Source organism: Cervus elaphus, chromosome 29 (assembly GCF_910594005.1).
Source record: "Cervus elaphus chromosome 29, mCerEla1.1, whole genome shotgun sequence".
NCBI classification, from domain to species: Eukaryota; Metazoa; Chordata; class Mammalia; order Artiodactyla; family Cervidae; genus Cervus; species Cervus elaphus.
Genome location: NC_057843.1, coordinates 16,943,563 through 16,963,817, shown reverse-complemented (window position 1 = coordinate 16,963,817; position 20,255 = coordinate 16,943,563). Strand labels below are relative to the sequence as shown.

At 44.6% G+C, this 20,255-nt stretch overlaps 2 protein-coding genes across 5 annotated transcripts in view; both read right to left on the bottom strand.

Moving 5' to 3' along the window:
- Positions 1–20,255, bottom strand: part of EQTN (equatorin) — a 76,308-nt gene that overhangs the window by 27,351 nt on the left and 28,702 nt on the right. The gene's annotated exons all lie outside the window — the stretch shown is intronic.
- MOB3B (MOB kinase activator 3B) overlaps positions 4,798–20,255 on the bottom strand; it is a 215,045-nt gene continuing 199,587 nt past the window's right edge. For all 4 annotated transcript variants that reach the window (XM_043890605.1, XM_043890609.1, XM_043890608.1 and 1 more), the window contains exon 4: positions 4,798–6,247. In XM_043890605.1, coding sequence (XP_043746540.1) covers positions 6,218–6,247 — 30 coding nt within the window. In that variant the 3' untranslated portion in view covers positions 4,798–6,217. The remainder of the gene's footprint in view (positions 6,248–20,255) is intronic.

The following is a 20,255-nucleotide window of genomic DNA, read 5'->3' as shown; positions in this document are numbered from 1 at the left end:
AATTCTTGCCACAAGAAAACAAAAGCCTAGTGTGGCCAGATCTTCTGATGTAGTTGGAGAAGCCAGAAATTCTGATTTTTGGATCAAGTTTTCCAGTTTTAAAAGGTTGGCAGGTAGCTAAACAACAACAGCAGCAGTCTATGTAGATTCAACAAATCATGCCTTCAGGACAAAATCAGTCCACAGCCTGCCTCTTGGTCACATTGTGGTGTACATTTCAGACAGTGAACCTGAGAAGCAGAGGAAGGCTTCATAGGTGAGACTGCATTTCAGAAGTCTCATTCCTCTCTGCTGTGTCTAGAAATCACCTCGTCCCAAACAGCTTTTTTCAGACATAGTATTCTATTGCTGTTAGGAACAGGGGATGTTACTGGAGCCATGTACGATTATTATATAGTGACTGTAAATGTACTAATAATAGGTAAGTATACAAAATTTATGGCTTCTCTGGTAGCTCAGCTGGTAAAGAATCCACCTGTAATGCAGGAGACCTGGGTTTGATCTCTGGGTTGGGAAGATCTCCTGGAGGAGGGCATGGCAATCCACTTCAGTATCCTTGCCTGGAGAAGCCCCATGGACAGAGGAGCCTGGCGGGCTACAGTCCATGGGGTCACAGAGAGGCAGACACGACCAAGCACAGCACACAGCACGTACAGAATTGATGTATTTCTGCTTTTCTGAGTACGCTTATATTTTAATCTTGTTGTTGTTCAGTCGCTAAGTCATATCTGACTCTGTGACCCCATGGACTGCAGCACGCCAGGCCTCCTTGTCCCTCACCATCTCCTGGAGTTCGCCCAAGTTCATGTCCATTGGTTGGTGATGGACATAATGGACGTTTAATCTTATATTATTATCCCCCCAGATTATAAGCTACATAGGAACAAATCTATAAGCCCAGTTGTAGTTTTGAATTCTTAGGGACAGATATACTACCCAGTGTCACACAAATAAGGTAGGGGCAAGCCTGAGATTCTACTTCAGGTTTATTTACTCTGACTGATGCGCTTTTTCTACAATCTAGACTTCTTATCTTTGTATTCCAGGTCATGACCAAACTCAATACCGAATCCTACTGCAAGAAAAAAGCAGTACAACATTAATCTATTGAGAAGCTACACAATACACATGATACCCTCCTGGGAAAACTTGTCATAGAACAAAGGAACTTCTGCTAAAATGCATATATGTGCACGGGTTCTAAAATAAATTCTGAATTCATTTTTTTTTTTTTGTAAAATTAACCTTGCTTTTCATTTATCTGTTCCAAGATCATTGCAAGATGAAGAAAATATTTGTTAAAGAAATAAGTCAAACACATAAAAAAGACAAAATAGATCATGGCTGTGTCTTTTATTTGTGACATTTGAATTCTTAAACTCACAAAGAACTAATTTCATAAATATTCTTTAGTTTTATTTTCCATTTTTAATTGTTTTTTATTGTTAGTTTGTTCTTATAACCAAACCCTTAATTTAATCACAAATGGAACTAAAATTATGCTAAATCTTTTTTCCTGATGCAATTAGAAAAGATACTGAAAAACTTCGAAATTAGAACACTCAAAGCTAGTAAAACAGCTTAATTGTCAGATTAGAAATGCACTCTTCCCTCTAAAAGTTACAGAAATCCTTATTTATTCTTTGAAAAAGTCTTGTCCAGAATTAATAATTCCCAGAGGGAATAGCTTGTTATAAAATATTTTGTTGATGTAATTTTAAAGCAGAGGAAAAAAACCATTATTTCCCAAACATGCTTTGTTTGGCTAATTCTAGGAGAGAATCATCTATTTCATCAAGAATCACCTATTTCACCAATAAGTAAAAAGACCAAAGGACAACAGTATTATCCAAGTGACACATCAGACTCCGTTCAGTGATTTTTCCTTTGGACGCGTTTCTTGTACTTTTCCTATGATATTTCTTTTATTCACAGTGTGATACCCATGGGATGTGGAAGTGATATAAGGGTAGAGACCATAGGAAGTGATGCTTCCAGCAATGACCAGAATGACATAATCACCACAAATGATGAGAGAAATTATCCATGTCCCCTAATACTTCGCCAGTGAAAAAGGGAATTAAAACAACTCAGTGTAATCTTACAAAGAATGCTAACAGTAGGACTTTCAAGAAGATCGGTCAAAATGGTGTTGCCAAATATAAATAAGGATTTAGTATGGGCAAATATAATAGAAAATTTATGAACGTATGAAATCAAATCCGGAGTTAGCAAAGGCACAGTACAGTGTGGAGAAAGCATGCAGTGATTTCTGACATGGTCACTGCTGGTTATATCTATGACGCACAGTGTCATAGACAGCTTCGGGAAGGCTTCAGATTGAAGTCTAGAAATGTTAGCCGTGGCATAACACGACTTCTGAGATAATTCAGCCAATGCGAGATGATAAACAAGGAAGGCTGAAGGACAACTGGTAAGAGTCTTCAAATACTTAGTGGATGTGCAAACAAAGCTCACATTTAGTATGTTTTTACTTATGTTTTACTTTTTAAAGTTTTTGGATCTTTCTTAATGTGGGACACTAGAAAAGGTGAGCTGAAACTCAGAGACAGTGTAATAGTTAACGCCAGTCGAATGGAAAGGTTTCACACGGAATATGATCCAGGGAGGATGCTGCAGGATTTCTGTGCCCGAAGACTGTTGAGAGGAGAATTGGTATTTCACCTGGAACGTTACTGATATGATTTGGAAGGTTGTAGAAGGAATAGCTAAAAAAAAGTCTCTCAAAGTCACTTCCACTTATCCTGGCCCTCAGAAATGAGCAAACACCCCAGGAAGAGAAAATGAACAATTTCAGAAGCAGAAACTGACCCCAGATGAGTATTTCTCAATCTAGTTTTTTCACTATCATCTTCCTAAAGAGCCCTTTTAGACATTCTATTCCTAATCATTCCCCATCCCCATGAAATTTTAATGCCAAATACATACTTTATATCTGTGCACATACTGTGCTTCCTTGGGAGGGCCATGACTCAGTGTAATATCAAAGATTTCTTCCCTACCTAAATCAGTTTTTGCACTCTTGGGCAATCACCTTTCATGAAAATACGTGCTCTCTAAAATAAACCATCAGCCTCAATGGGAGGACACTGAGGATTTGCAGAAAAAAGCTATATATATTTTAACTATGGCTCCAGGGACCACAACAAATTCTCACTATCCAGCATACTCATGCATTACCTGCAGAAGGAAACTTTTAGCTTCTCCTTCCCTCTGTGACACAGGAAGAGAAGAATTCTTTGTCACTGCAACAACATCTAACTGCAATGGCTGTAATCTTTTGGAACTTCTGGACCTCTTTGGCATATTAAGAAAGGAAAGCAGTCTCACACTATAAAATATATGAATATTGAATTTCAGAGGTTTATGATGAATTATGGAACTTAATAATGAATGCATCAGGCAGATGACACCTCAACCCACTGATCAAGCTTAGTAAAAGAGACAACTGAACATTACATGCTTCCTGGTGTGATGCAGAACGAAAGAAATAACACCACTTATGTCGTGTTCTGGCTAAAAATGTTTAACAGAATCTAATAATGAGGAAACAATCAGAAAAAAATTACAGATTGTGGGACATTCTGGAGCTCAAAGCAGCTTGAGCTCTTTAATAATGTCAGCGCCATGAAAGACCCACATACTTGCACACACACACACACACCCCAAACATAGATAAAAGAAGGACTCTAATCCATTAACTGAAGAGATGGACAACTATGGGTATATGGATGTCACTGCAATCTTTTCCTTTTGAAGTTCCCACTTTGACATTTCTCAAAAAAAAAAAATCATAGATGCATGTATTACTCAACTTTAAAATAAGGGAAATGAGGGGGAGCCAGCCAGATTAGAAGGAAGAAGCCAGGTGTCAACTGCAGATCCAGAAAGCAGGAGATGCCTGAAGGGCCACAGGAGCTCAGATCTGCATTTGCCAGGAGATGTTCTCAGGATGTAGTCAAGCCAAAGACAAAAAAAAATCACCTGTAGTGATTTTCTTCACAATTTGCCAAACAAAGTTCTGTGGGAATAGGAACCGTCTATAATTAAAAAATAAGAGTGGCTTGCCAGCACTTTTCCTGGAAGTGCTGATTAACGCAGTGAACAATATAACCATGAGGAAATTGTTCCAAGAAGTTTAAAAAAAAAAATCCAGATTTTTTTTAATTGAGTGGAAATTTCATATGCACAGTTAATAGAAAATAAATTTCGAAAGAATTCATAACAAAAGTCTTCAGAGTCCAGCATCCTACTTGATTAGGCACTATCGAAATGTCAGTTTTTTCAAGCAAAACTCCTGTGGTTTTTCATGGTGCCAAGCTTCAGAGTTCCTTCCAGGGACTGGGCTTCCTGCTGTCATTTCTCTGTTCCACTGCTCAACACTCCCGTGTAGCACTTACTGCATAGCGCATAGGTCAGGAAGACGTACTCATTTGTCTGTTCTCTGGATCCGTTAAACCAGAAATGATGCTGAGAAAATCTCTATCTTGTCCTCTCAAAGTTACTTAGGAAGCAAACCAAAACCAAAAAATGGCATGTTTGTTGTTGATCAGGACACAACAATATGAAGAGAGGTAGCAGCATTTGAATTCCATGAGACGGCTTTTGACAAAATACAAAGCAAGGGTTGGTTTACTGGGTTGGGTCAACACAGAATGCCACAGTGCCCAGAGAGTCAGTCCTTTCTTAGTCTGGACCAAAGAAAGATTTCATGCCTTTCCAGGCTCTTGTGGTAGCCCCAGACGGCTTTCACACGTCACATGTAATGAGACAAAGTCAGAATTGTTAAGTTATTCTTTAATCAGTATTACATTAAAATTCACTAATACATTCTCATCTACTTCCCTCCACCAACTGCTATTTTGTCAAAATCAAATGATCACCGGAAGTATCATCACCCCCTAGTTACAGACTCTTGGGACCACCACAGTTTTGCGAATGAATCCGGGAAGGCAACATTACTTCAGCGAAAAGTCAGGTAGCTTTCAAAAGGCAGGATGCAGCACAGAATGAGTCTGTCTGCTGGGATCCAAACATTGGCAAGGATGGAAGAAGGAAGACGGCTCCAGCTTGCCTGTTACCTTGGCAACCATGGCAGGAGCATCACCCTGGCAGAAATTAACTTTGTTTTGTAACGTCAAATGTAATGGGTGGAGGAGGTGGGGATTGCGGAGGAACAGGAAGAAAACATAGGCTGGATCTAGAAGCTCAGAGGGCCTGTTGGGAAGATAAGTCAATGGGCTGGGTGTCTGAGATACAGGCGTCAAATCACCCATTGTACTTTCCCCCCTCCCCACTGAAATCTCAGTATTACGTAGAGACAGCCACCACACCCTTTAATAACGAACAAACACTGCGCTAATCTGGCTCAGTGCTTCTGCTGATCATTCTTGGTCATTTATAACTTCCTTTATTTCTCTCTTCGGAGAAACAGGAAAAAAAAATCTTGACCGGAAGAGACAAGGAATGGCGTGGTTTAAAAAAAAAAAAAAGATACTCTGTTCAGGGTGAACTGGTAACTAGCCAGCCTTAGGCTGGAGACCAGTCTGTTTCCTGCAGTGAGAGTGTGCAGACCCTGTTTGGGGCAGAGACAAGCCGCCCCGTGGAATGGTCCCTGATAAAACTGCTTGAGGGGCGGAAACTGCGCGGATGCTGTGAGCGGGCGGGCGTCAGATCTCCCAGCCGAGACCAAGCATCAAGGGCCGAAGTCTGCCGAGACCGCACAGGAAGGCTTGTTAGAGAAAAATTGGTTGTGCATCCAGAGTTCCAAAATTCACTGGGTACTTAGAACACACGTTACAGAAAAGGCAGACGGCTGACGAGACAGGTAAGTGGAGAAGTAGGGATAAGGACCTTGGGCGCAAAACCTGAATTTCAGCAAAGCTTAGGTGGCAGGTCACCGGCAGAACTGCACAACTGCGCAGTGCGTGTTAAGTGCAGGGGCATCCTTCCTCCAGGATGGGCGAGGGGCGGTCCTTCCCTCCCGGCGGGTCCACAGGTCACGCCAGCAGCACTCAGAGGGTTGACAGACACGAGGTGAGCGGGAACCGCTCTCCGGAGTCACCGCTGGTCTCCAGCTGGGCCTGTTCCTGGCAGTAGGCGCGCCTCTCCAGCCGGGGAAGTCTCCCTCCTGCCCGCCTGGGACGCCAGGAGGAAAACAGCTTTCCTCTTTCTTCCGGAGGGTAAGATGGGGCCGTTAGTGACACATCCTGCTCGTCATCTCTTTCTGGAAAGCAGGGGGAGAAGGATGGTTAGGAGTAACTATAGGCAGAGCAATGACTTGTTGAAGGATTCTGAAAATGCCCTGGCAACCTCTGGAGCCTTTAAACAGGAGGGTACAATCATGGCCCCGGAATAAGGTTCAGTATACAGACATGTGCCTGTTGGCTGGGCTTTTTGTTTCTTCCTTTTTCTTTTTTTTTTTTTTTTAAATATATCAGAGCAATGTTTAAAAAACTTAGCCAACTTGCCAAAAATCCAGGTTGCACTGTGTTTCAGGAAAAACTGCAAGATCTAGAGCCACTGGATAGCTGGAGTCAAGAATGGCTGTCCTCTGTCAATGGGAAATACTCTCTCTGGTTTGCCCCAGTCTCCACCACTCCCAGCTGTCTGCCCATCAGGAGTCTAAGTATCACTGACTGATTGATATGGTTAATTGGATTTTTCTTAGAGGAGAGCACAATTTCTCTTTCCCTGAGATTCGATCAAAGATGGAAGAACAAAAGCTAGCTTCAGTGCGTACAAGTCAAGAAAAGTGGGAGGAAGGACATCTCTTAATAGAAATGAGGAATAGCCCGGTGTGTCTGCTGGGCAACCATATCAGCTGCCTGGTTCTCGCGGGCATTTACCGATCTCACATGTGCCATCGGTTCTCTTTCTCGGGGCCTCTGCACAGGCGAGACTCTTGCTTGTGGTCTGCTCTTACCAGGCCCTGTCCTCCTTACTCGGCTAATTGCCATTCATGTTCCCAATTCCAGCAAGATGACTCTGACCCGCCTGGGAAGCCTTCCCGCCCCACCCACTGGGGATTGGCCACAACTCCTGCCTTTGCCCACCTGGAGTCATGCGCTCAAGGAGCCGGTTTGTACATCGTGTGTGTGTGCGTGCACGTGTGGACGGTGGGCATCTGTCTGCTCTACAAAACTGTGAGCTCCAAAGTGTCAGGAAGAAGAAATCCTCACTGAACCCCTCATGTCTAGCCACGCATCTGGCACAGGCTAACGGCTCTTCTTTCATCCCCAAGAATGGCCTGGATTGCAGGCTGGGAAGGCGCCTTGTGCCTTGTGGCATTTAGGACACGTTTCATGTCATTTTAATTAGTCGAAGGAGCTGCTTCCGAGTTCCCCCTGCTGCAGAGCTGATGCAGCTGCTGCCTCTCTTGTGCACTCTGACCCCGGATCCCCCTCCAGCCAACACTCCCTTCCCCACAGGAAACATCTAAGGAAGCAGGGCTTCCCTGGTGGGAATCTGCCTGCGATGCAGGAGACCCAGGTTTGATCCCTAAGAGGACCTTGCAAACAGGCATGCCAGGTGCTCAGAGACTGTCAGAAAACCATACCAGTGTGCTGGTTAAAGAAATAGCCTCGTACACACAGCAGATCGAGGTAAATACTTTTGCACTTGTAATACTAAATAAGGCAATTGCTTCAAGATACATATACTGAAAAATTAAGTGGCCATTTAGTTATGCTCAGTACTTGTACTATGGGCCAGGTACCTGGGAGGTGAGGTCACTCTTCTCAAGGAGGTATACAGTTTATCAGGGAGAAAAAGATATAAAATACAATGATATAAACGTAACGCTTTAGAGGAGGGGATGATGCATAGTAGAACCCAATCTACCCACATTTAGATCTCACTCTGTCCTCACTGGGCTTTCCTGATGGCTCAGTGGTAAAGAAGCTGCCTTCCAACGCAGGAGTCTCAGGTTCCATCCCTTGGTCGGGAAGATCCGTGGAGAAGGAGATGGCAACTCCAGTACTCTTGCCTGGGAAATCCCACGGACAGAGGAGCCGGGTGGGCTGCAGTCCATGGGGTCGCTAAGAGTCGGACACGACTGAGCGACTGAGCACACAGTCTGACTTTGCCAGCACCCTGAGTGACCTCCCTGCGCCTTTGGGTTTTAGCTCGAGTGGCCCTTTTCCAGGGTTACCTTCCCAAACCTCCTCTCCTGCTCTTTCATGGCACCCTTCTTCACAATTGGAATAGTCCATTATCTGTTGCATTCCTGCTTCCTGGATTCATCCCTTGTAAGATCTTGTAAGATCCATGGAGAAAGGGGCTGCGCCTGCCGTCTGCTGTTTTCCCAATGTTGGCAAGTGATGATGGAGAAAGGTTTGTCTAATCCAGCAGTGAATGGGCCCACAGTGTCCTCATCTGTGAGACGGACCAGTGATGCCTACTTGAGGTGAGTGGGAAGCTTGAAAGTACTGATATGCACGGGCTCAGTACACGTTCCCACAAAGAGTCGGACAGACTGAGTGACTAAGCACACTTGCTGGAGGGAAGCCCGGCCGAAGCGGAGCCTGCAAGCGTGCTTCTGCGGCCGGAGCAGAGGGGCTGGGGCAGGATGGGGGCCACAGGGCTGGGGAGACAGGTAACCACGCAACGGTGTGAGTAAGGACCCAGGCACTTGGTGTGGGGATGGAGATGATGACAACCTGAAAAGGGATTTGCTGTTCCTCTGTTAGGCTTCCAAAGGTTCTTGTGTTTTTGGTTAACTTTTTAAGAGAGAAAATGAGGTGGGAATGCAAAGTGTGTGCGCGTGTGTGTCTATGTGTGGAAGAAAGAGACAGCGAGGAAGTGAAGGAAAGATCATGGCATCAAGACAATTTTGGTTTTATAACTAATTCTTGTAATTGTTTGCAACAGGTCAGTGTTACAGAAAGAAAAGATATTTTGGGTGGTTATATCACTGTCTCTGGGTAAAACTTTGACTGAAGAGGAATCCGGGCCTCAGAGCAGAAGTGATGTGCTCAAGGTGAGCTGGTGGGCTGAACAGGTAAGATGAATGGTAAGCTGCAGAGCCTAAATGCTAAGGGTTACTTCCATCAAGTGAAGTCTGCTGTCCACCAGTCTCGGTTTCCCTCATGGCTCCACAGTTATCACTTCGTGTAACCCTAATTCTGATTCCGTGAAGTAAGGTTTGCCATCCCCATTGGCCTGATCAGGAAGCCGGCACAGAAACGGAGAATAATTTATCAAAGTCACTCAGAAAGTGGCAGAAGTGAGATTTAAACTCAGGTCTATCTGGGTGCAAAAGCTGGCTCTTTCCACTAAACTGTGTGATCATGGTTAAAAGTCTCTGAAACATTCTTTTTTTTTTTTTGAAACATTCTTATGACTATGCATTTGGGTGCCAGTGACTTAGTAATTAAAATGTATTAATTACAGATGGTTGCAATCATTCCTGAATGTTCAAAATGCCAAAGAGATATTGTTTCTTTACCCAGACCGATGCCACTTCGAATTTCAAGTACAGTGGGTAAATACTAAAACAATTATGTCCCTAAATATGAAACAATTATGCCACAATTATAGACACTGGAAATATGGAAGGCTTTTGGAAAGTTTGAGAGGATATGGAACTTCAGCAAAGGTACAGTGAGTCTGTGAAAAGCCAGGACCAGTGCTTACCCCACCACACCATGCAGCCTCACACACAAGAGAAAGACTGTTTACGAGGAAGCTTCTTAACATTCTTACAGGGAATGAATGGTTGAACTAGATCTGAAACTTGAGGAAGGCTCAGTTGGATCCACCCTTCAAAAGCCTATAAGCTGAATGGATAAGGAAGTTCTGGTCCATATACACAAGGGAATATTACTCGGCTATAAAAATGAACGCATTTGAGTCAGTTCTAATGAGGTGGGTGAACCTAGAGGCTATGATACAGAGTGAAGTGAGTCAGAAAGAGAAAGACAAATACCATATATTAACACATATATATGGAATCTAGAAAGAGGGTACCAACAATCCTATGTGCAGGGCAGCAAAGGAGACAGAGACGTAACGGACTCAGTGGGAGGAGAGGGTGGGATGACTTGAGAGAACAGCACTGAAGCATGTACATTACCATATGTAAAAGAGGTAACCAGCGCAAGTTTGATGTATGTATCAAGCAGGGTACCCAAAGCCGGTGTTCTCTGACAACCTGGAGGGACAGGGTGGGGAGGAAGTGCGAGAGGGGTGAGGGGTTCAGGATGGAGGGGACACCTGTATACCTACGGTCGGTTCATGCTGATGTATGGAAAAAACCGTCACAATATTGGAAAGTAATTATCCTCCAATTAAAATAAAAAAAATTTTTAATAAATAAAAAATTTTAAAGCCTATAGGCTTTCACTACTGTATTCTAGTGATTCCCCACTGGGTGGCGCCAATGGGGCGGCTTAAAACAAACAAACAAACCTGGTTCTGAGAAAAAAACCTCAAACTAAAAAAACCGAGCTAAAATTGGGTTCCATGGGTTTCCTCTCCATCAGAGCCCTCCTGCAGGCATCTAGCAGGGCCAAACACATTCTTTCTTACAGGAAAAGTGGCCTGAACAACAACTATGCAGTTTGCTCTTTAGGGATGAATTTGCTATTGCAGGAGTTACCTGAAGCCACCATGTCATATTAAGTCCACTATCGAACTCCAGCCTGGAGGAGGGCATGGCAACCCACTCCAGTATTCTTGCCTGGAGAATCTCATGGACAGAGGAGCCTGGCGGGCTACAGTCCATGGCATCGCAAACAGTCAGACACAACTGAAGCGAGGGCATGCCCGTTCGCAAAGAACAAGTGCTTAAGAGGTTTCTGCAAAGGTGGTGCGAATTTTCTGAGAAATGTTCCTAAACTCTGTATTTGGCTTGTATAAAAAGACTTCAAGCACCTGGATTTTAAGAAATCCACACTCCAGTATTCTCGCCTGGAGAATCCCATTGACGGAGGAGCCTGGCGGGCTACAGTCCATGGGGTTGCAAAGAGTCGGACACGGTTGAGTGACTTAGCGACAAATTCTTAAGAAGACGATCAGGATTTGGCTGTGCTCCCTCCGTGCCACTACTTTACATAAGGCAGTAATTGATTCTGTAAAGAACCCCATTCCCTACTCAGCAGAACAAATTCCACACTCTGCAGCCGGGCAAACCAAGCTCTTCGTAGCCCCACCCACCAACCCTGCTCACCTCCGGTTGAAGCCCCGCCCACTCACCACACCTGCCGGGCAAACTAGAATCTTCCCCGTCTCCAACAGCCCAGTTCTATAAGGCTTCTAGTGGCTTCTCACCGACTGTTTCTTCTACCTAAGAAATGCCTTTTGCCCTTCTATGCCTGGCAAACTTTGACATCCTTCAAGATCCAACCATCAAAATATTCTGATTTAGGCACTTGGAAGACAAAGGAAGGGGAATGGTTACAATTAATAATTAAGAACCAAATTCCAGTTTCCAATAGTATATAGGCTATATTAAACAATTGAAGGTGAATGGATGAACTCTTAACAGAAAGGTGTGTTTGTGTGTGTATGTGTGTGTGTATTTATATTGTGATTGTATATATATAGTTATAAAGTTGTAAAGTGTTAGTTGCTCAGCCATGTCCGACTCTTTGCAACCCCACGGACTGTAGCCTGCCAGACTCCTCTGTCCAAGGGATTCTCCAAGCAAAAATACTGGAGTAGGTTACCATGCCCTCCTCCAGGGGATCTTCCCCATCCAGAGATGGAAACTGTGTATCTTTACATCTCCTGCATTGGCAGGGGGTTCTTTATCACTACTGCCACCTGGGAAGCCCAAAAGTATGTACGGTTTGATCCAGTTACTTTAGGAAAAAAATATAAATTATGAGTTCAGCATGATAAGTTCACCTCTGGGTGAATGAAATAATATATGTTATCTATTTCTGGTATTTGCCTTTTACATATTTGCTAGATTTTTTTTTAATACACATGTAATTTTTCCTAAAAAACAAGCTCCAGTCATTTAAAAAACAAAACCAGAAGTAGGCAAAATCTCCAAATTGAAATCATATTTAGTTCTGGAAATAAAGTTAAAATGATGTTGCCTAATCTTTCTGAGGAAAGGTGGTGATAGATGAAACCAGCATATCTTTTGCCTAAGATACTCTACCACTTCTGTTCTGATCTAAACATTTTAAAATTAAATAAGAGATCTTTGCCAGCCTTTGAAAGAAGTTTTTTTTTTTTTTTTTTTAATATACATGGAACAAACTTTCATAAATTCTAGGAATCAAAGCTTATTCTTATCTCTCAGTGTGGCCATTTGTAGAACTGGCCATGGAGGGAATAAATGGTCCAAAGAAGTAAAATGATTTATTCCAGGTCATACAAATAATTTCTTACACGACCAAGACTGAAGAAACCAACTGACTTAAGCTTACTACACCCTACACACCATCATACATTTTAGGAACTGAATTTTCACATGGAATAAAGAAATGTGATATTCATTAAGTGTCAGTCATCATGCTACCATAGCCATATGAATAGGTTAATATTAGGAATTATAAAAACAAGCTCCAAAAAACAGTGACAGAAATCACAGAATCACAGGCTGCTGTTCAACACTGTCGTTCCAGAGATGTGACGATCTCTTGAGAGGGAGGGAGTGACGTGCTGAAGGTCGAAGGCTGGTAATGGCAGCAGCAGGGCTCCTGACCTGTGGACTCTGCACTCCGTGTTGATCTCTGAGAGGCAATTCGTGCAAACGAGGATTTCTCAGAGTCAGCTCAGCATGCCTCAGGTAAAATTCCTCTCGCATTGTTGGCTCTCCTTCACCTAAACCTTAAACCTAAATGTTTCTCACAGCATTCACACCAGTTCCCAGCTACAGCAGCTAGCACTGGTCTGGACTCCCCAGCCACTCAGCTGTCGCTCTCCAGCTCCACTTCTTAAACCCCGGGCAATGCCCATATATATGTTTTCCTTTGCTCCTCTCTTCCTAAAGCACCTCTCCTCCCAACTCCAGCCTCCTTCAAGGCTCTTGATCAGTGTCCCTGCTCAGGGACACCCTTCCCATCTCAGCCCCATGAAGTCTCAGGCGCTCCTCTTTTGGTTTCCCTTCGTGCCCAGAGCATCTCTCACATTGTTCTATGATAGTTTATTATTTCCTGGTTCTGGCAAGACATTGTTCTTGAAGAGATGAACCATGACTTGTTCCTGTTTGGACCCTGGTGCACAAGACCTGGCACATTTAAGGTGCTTTAAAAATACTTGTTAATTAGACTAAAATCCAATGAAGAGGAACAATTAATTAGGTCATAAAGTCCCTGTAAAATAAGAGCTGGAAAGAGATACAAACTGAACACCTCACTATGGGGGGGGGGGGTGCAGTTATGTTTATTATGTGTGCATGTCTGATTCTTTGAAACCTCATGGACTTGTTGCCCACCAGGCTCCTCTGTCCATGGAATTTACTTCTTGTTTAAAACTCTGTGAAGTAGGCAGTGCTTTTTCTAATTTACAGATGAGGAAACAGAGGCTCAGAGGATTGAAGTAACTTGCCCAAGTTCCCATAGCTAGCAAGTGGGAAGGATAAAGGTTTGAGTCCAGATTTGGTTGACTCAGAAACAAAAATAATTAAACAAACAAATCCTGTTTCCATTACTCCACTGGGAGGGGAAATAAAAGAAAAGGAGTAAAAAAAAAAAAAAGAAAGAAAAGGAGTGAGGTTCTTTGTTTTTCTAGTGCTTTAACATATATTGGACCATAAAGAAGGCTGAGAGTTGAAGAATCGATGCTTTTGAACTGTGGTGCTGGAGGGGACTCTTGAGGGTCCCTTTCACAGCAAGGAGACCAAAGCAGTCAACCCTAAAGGAAATCAACCCTGAATATTCATTGGAAGGACTGATATTGAAGCTGAAGCTCCAATAGTTTGGCCACCTGATGTGAAGAGTCAACTCATTGGAAAAGACTCCGATGCTGGGAAAGATTGAGGGCAGGAGGAGAAGGGGGTGACAGAGGATGAGATGGTTGGATGGCATCACTGACTTAGTAGACATGAGTTTGAGCAAACTCCAGGAGATAGTGGAGGACAGGGAAGCCTGGAGTGCTGCAGTCCATGGGGTCACAAAAAGTTGGACACGATTGAGCGACCGAACAACAACAAAACATATATTCGGTTTAGAAATCCTACAGCAACAGCATTTTAAAGCCAATTTCCTGTTTTCAATTCACCAATTTCCTGCTAATTCTGAGAAACAAGAAGGAGAAAGGGGGAGGAAGAAATATTGGAAATAAAGTCATGATTGAGGAAGAACAGGACACAAAGAGATGAAAGAAAGGTGGGTGTGGAAGGCGTAGCAGTGTGGTAAGAATGAGAAGACTGTGCCCAAAGCTTGGTGAAAAAGACCTTTGTGTAAACGGGCCCCTCCCCACACCAGCCACCACTACAATGAGGTAGTTTGAAGTACACAGAATATCTTTAACCGCGGCACTAAGACAGAAGTAAATTCCTTCTCAGCTCAGAGCACACGTACACACACATACACACATGTGTGCACACAAGCATATGGCTCTTTCCTTCTCTGATAATGGAGCTTCACCAACACATGTTAAAGGCAATATGTCAAGGTTATAGTCGCAGAAGAGGCAAAAGAAAACCGGTGACTCCACCCCAAAGGGCCCAGGGTGGGGGTGGGGAAGTGCTCCTTTTCTAAAATGCTTCCTTGAGACCAATCAGCGGCACAGCCTCGGGACCCCAGCTCCTCGAAGCCCCCTAACGTGGAGCACGGCCAGGCCTCACCTGTCAACAATCTCCTCTCAGATAAAGACAGATTTGGGACAGTGGGTGTGAACTGCAGCGTGAAATACAGAGACCACATTCCTGGCCAGCCTGGGGGGACAGGATGTGAGTAAAACACCATAACTGGGAAGACTTTTTCATTCCTGACAGCACAGTTACTGCCCCCCTCCACCCAGGGTGGGGGCAGTAGCCAGTCAAAGATGACTTTCTGTTTGCCCTCCACCCTACAAATCCCATTTCTTAAAGACTTCAAAACCTCCAAGTTGTATCCATATTATCCCTTTCTTTCTTTTGCTGTTGGCTATTTTCCCCTCCCTTAACAAGTGTGTGGGTTGACAATGGTGACCATTTCAAAAATTTCATTTCTCAAGGGTCTGCTAACCACGCCCCCCTCTATCCTCCCCCATCCATTCCGGACACTGTGCTGCTTGCTGATGCCTGGGCTAGGACCTCACCAGAATCACCCCTAATCCACCCGCCCCTCAGGGTCCTCAGATCCTGTCAATACCCGTTTCCCTCTGGCCCTGTTTCTACACTGGAGGTCAAGCAGGTATTTTGCTATTTCAGTATCATCTCAGTATCTAACCCACTGGGAGCAAAACAAGTCCCTCCGGAACTGGCAGTTTTCCTGGAGAAGCAGAGAGGATAAGAACCAAAAGGAAAGTTAGCTGGCATCAGCAAGGATGCTGTGATTGTTAGCTAAAACGCGTGGGGCAACATGGGGTAACATGGGGTGATTTCTGAGTGTGGACAGGGACAAGGGTTCAATGAGGACTCTTCTAGCATTATGATGCTATGAGAAGCATGCCACACTGGTGTCAAAACAACTACAGGGGTAGAATTCCCTGGTGGTTCAGTGGTAAAGAATTCACCTGCAAGCCAGGAGACCTGAGTTCGATCCCTGGGTTGGGAAGACCTCCTGGAAAAGGACACGGCAACCCATTCCAGTATTCTTGCCTGAAGAATCCCATGGATGGAGCAGCCTGGTGGGCTATAGTCCATGGGGTCACAAAGAGTCCAACACAACCGAGTGACTAACGTTTTCAATTTCCACTTTCCATTTCTCATCTCACACGCTAGCAAAGTAATACTCAAAATTCTCCAAGCCAGGCTTCAACAGTACATGAACTGTGAACTTCCAGATGTTCAAGCTGGATTTAGAAAAGGCAGAGGAACCACAGATCAAATTGCCAACATCCGTTGGATCATCGAAAAAGCACGAGAGTTCTAGAAAAACATCTGCTTTATTGACTACACCAAAGCCTTCGACTGTGTGGATCACAACAAACTATGAAAAATTTTTAAAGAGATGGGAATACCAGCCCACCTTACCTGCATTCTGAGAAATCTGTATGCAGGTCAAGAAGCAACAGTTAGAACTGGACATAGAACAACAGACTGGTTCCAAATCCGGAAAGGAGAACATCAAGGTTGTATATTGTCACCCTGTTTATTTAACTTATATGCAAAGTACATCATGCAAAATGCCAGGCTGGATGAAGCACAAGCTGGAATCAAGATTGCCAGGAGAAATATCAATAACCTCAGATACACAGATGACACCACCCTTATGGCAGAAAGTGAAGAACTAAAGAGCCTCTTGAAAGTGAAAGCTTGAAAAAAGCTGGCTTAAAACTCAACATTCAGAAAACTAAGATCATGGCATCCAGTCCCATCACTTCACGGCAAATAGATGGGGAAACAGTGTCAGACTTTATTTTTCTGGGCTCCAGAATCACTGCAGATGGTGACTGCAGCCATGAAATTAAAAGACACTTGCTCCTTGGAAGGAAAGTTATGACCAACCTAGACAGCATATTAAAAAGTAGAGACATTACTTTACCAATAAAGGTCCATATAGTCAAAGCTATGGTTTTTCCAGTAGTCATGTATGGATGTGAGAGTTGGACTATAAAGAAAGCTGAGCACTGAAAAATTGATGCTTTTAAACTGTGGTGTTGGAGAAGACTCTTGAGAGTCCTTTGGACTGCAAGGAGATCCAACCAGCCAATCCTAAAGGAAATCAGTCCTGAATATTCATTGGAATGACTGATGCTGAAGCTGAAACTCCAATACTCTGGCCACCTGATGCGAAGAGCTGAAAAAGTCCCCGATGCTGGGAAAGATTGAAGCCAGGAGGAGAAGGGGATGACAGAGGATGAGATGGTTGGATGGCATCACCGACTTGATGGACATGAGTTTGAGTAAGCTCCAGGAGTTGGTGATGGACAGGGAAGCCTGGCGTGCTGCAGTCCATGGGGTCACAAAGAGTTGGACACGACTGAGCGACTGAACTGAACTGAACTGATTTCTCTTCATCCCCTACCAGATAGTCTCAGCAAGTTCAAGTGACTGCAGAATTTCAGGGCCTGCCCCGCTCATCTATCCAGCCTGGCACACACCTTGCTTCTGTTTGTTTCTGCAAGGAGAGCCCCATTTCCTGAGTCAGTCACCTGTTCTTCCGTTCAAGCCCTGCCTAAGTGTCTCCAGATGGGAGACAGAGCTTTTAGGGAAAGGGAACAGGGCTCCAGGAGTGAGGGGAGAGAGAAGGGGGATTGGGCGGGCCCCAGAGCTGGCTTCTAACAACGTGCTCTGGCAGCCACCACTCCCTCAGACAGTACTCCCTCAGCTCTGAAGGGCAGTGTTTCATTTCAAGGGGAACCCAGGAACATATCAGGCTGAGGAAAATCCCTGGAACGAGAGAGAGGAGGAGAAAATAAAAGCAAATAAGAAAATACAAAACACCCTCAGCCACTCTCTGGCCTGTCCCTGTGGGGACAGCTGGTCTTCAGAAGGTGGAAACAAGGGCGGGGGCAGCTCCCTCCACGTCCAGACACAGGGCGGCTGCGCAGCTCAGGGGCAGAGCGACCCGGCCCTCCCCGCCAGGGGGTCTCTCCTCTTGGTTTCTAGAATCCAGATAGCATGTGTGGCAGGAAATGACAATGACCTTGACAGTTCTGGGGGGGCTCGGTAAGAAGCCTCTGTTCCGCCCAAGGTGCAGGACCGAACCACTGAGGATGACTCGGCCTTCGCTGCAACAGGGCCTCTCAACGCGCTCGCCAGTGCGACCTATTGGGTCTCCTGGTGATCTGGATCTGCAGGCGGGCTGAGCACTGGGAGCCGCCCCCCGGGTCTCTGTGGCCCCGCCCCCTGGGCTAAGCGCGCTTTCTTCTGCACTGAGGGCCTTGAAGCCCTGAGGATGCCCCGCCTCCCAGTGGTCCTGTGGGCGGGGTTTCTGGGCCGGAAGTTTCTGTCCCTTAGGGCAAACTTAACCACAATGTAAAGAGCAGGTGCCTTGGGCCAGACTCAAGCTCCAGGCCTGAACACTTCTTAAAAGCTATTCCCCTCCCCCCCCCCCACCCCCCCCCCCCCCGCTTTTTTTTCTTCTTTGAACTTTTTATTTTGTATAGGGGTATAGCCTATTAAAAATGTTGTGACCGTGGCCGGTGAACAGTGAAGGGACTCAGCCATACATATACATCAATTCATTCTCCACACTCCCCTCCCATCCAGGCTGTCCTACATCATTGAGCAGAGTTCTGTGTGGTATACAGTATGTCCTTGTTGGTTATTCATTTTAAATATAGAAGTGTGTGCATGTCTGTCCCAAACTCCCTAACTATCCCTTCCTACCAGCAAGCATCAGTTTGTTCTCTAAGTCTGTGAGTGTCTTTCTGTTTTGTAAGTTCATCTGCATCGTTTCATTTTAGATTCCACACATAAGGGACGTCATATGATACTTTTCCTTCTGTCTTATTTCACTCACTATGACACTCTCTAGGACCATCCATGTTGCTACAAATGGCATTGATTCATTCTTTTTAATGGCTGAGTAATATTCCACTGTATTCTTACTGTCACTGTGCCTGTAAAGATATAGAAAGAATACCAGGGGGAAACTGATGCACCAGTCACCTTAAATGATTTTTGGAACAAAGCTTTATACATATTAATAACTTGATGAATGAATGAATGAAGTAGTGCCAGATCACAAAATATGGAGCGAGCAAGATAAGCAGTAGTCTCTGAGCCTTAATTAATCAATAGAGGTGTATTGTGTTGCTGAAGAGTAGTGTCCACACTTCCGGCCCTTCTCTCTTTGAGCCATATTGTGCTCAATGCTTTGCCCTCATCACTTCGTTCAGTCCTTATAGCAGTCTTCTGGGGTGAGTGATTTTAACCTCATTTTACAGATGGCAGAACTGGTTACAGGTTACATATCTTGGTAGAAGTCACACAGTTCATTAGGATAGCCAGGGTTGAAACTTGACAATCTGTCTTCCTAACTAGTCCACCTTAGCGCAAAGCATTGCTCTGAACAGATCACTCACATCTGTATGTGCCTTCTACTGAGTCTTTGAGACGGTGGCCATAGAAAACCAGCGGTGGCCACGGAGGGGAGGGGGTTGGGAACCAGGCCATGAAGGGCGGAGTCAGGCATGGGAGGCCCGCAGTGGGGTGGCGTGGCGGGGCTGCAGGCTTTCCTGGCTAGCATCCTCAAGTCTGAAGTCCTGTAGGGCAGATAGGGCAGCCAGACTACAAACACCTAAAAAAATTCTCCCAACTTTAAGTATACTCGTGAGCCAACCATCACACAAGAATTTAAAATGTTCTTTCTGCATTCTTTTCAGAACGTGGATGGCAAATAAGCCAAAAGAAATAAAAATAGAAACATGGCAAGCCAGACCTTCCTACACAGGAAAGAACAACATTTATTTGATTAATAAGGTTCCTAAACAGCAGTCCACATCACGGGCACACAGGGCGGTCCCCCTGGGTGTGTGTGTGTGTGAATATGTGCACATATATGCACAACCCCAAGTACATGCATAGACATGTTTGCACAGATAAACACACTGACCTGCCACCCACAGAGAGTGTTTATTCATACTCATATGAGAATCAAACTGCTCTCCTTTCCCCTAATCCTGCAAACATTAAAAGTAAGCCACTTTGCGTAAACACATTCAGTCTCTTGATTTACACCAGTTCTTACGAGGGCAGAGTTGCACATTTTTGAAGCTCTCTCCTTTAACCACAGGAGACGGGTTAGAGAGGCATGGCTGGCTGCCTCATCGCGTATCATTAAAGTAAGGGCGTTAATCAAAGACGCTTGGTCCTCAGGACTTCCCTGCTGGTCCGGGGGTGAAGAATCTGCCTGGCAGTGCAGGGGACGCAGGTTAGATTCCCTGATCGGGAAACTAAGATCCCACATGCTGCTGAGTAACTAAGCCCACGAGACTGCAAATACTGAAGCCCTCGTATGTACTCCGGAGCCTATGCACCACAACCAGAGAGTAGGCAGCTTCAAGAAAAATCCCACATGACGCAACTAAGACACATCAAAGTCAAATAAATATTTTTGTTGTTGTTGTTTAAAAAAACTCTTGCAAAAGGAGATAGATTGAACTCAACTCCTCTAAAACAAAGGCAGGAAAATTTAAAAACAGAAACAAAAAGTTTCATCATCACTGCATTTCTCAAGACC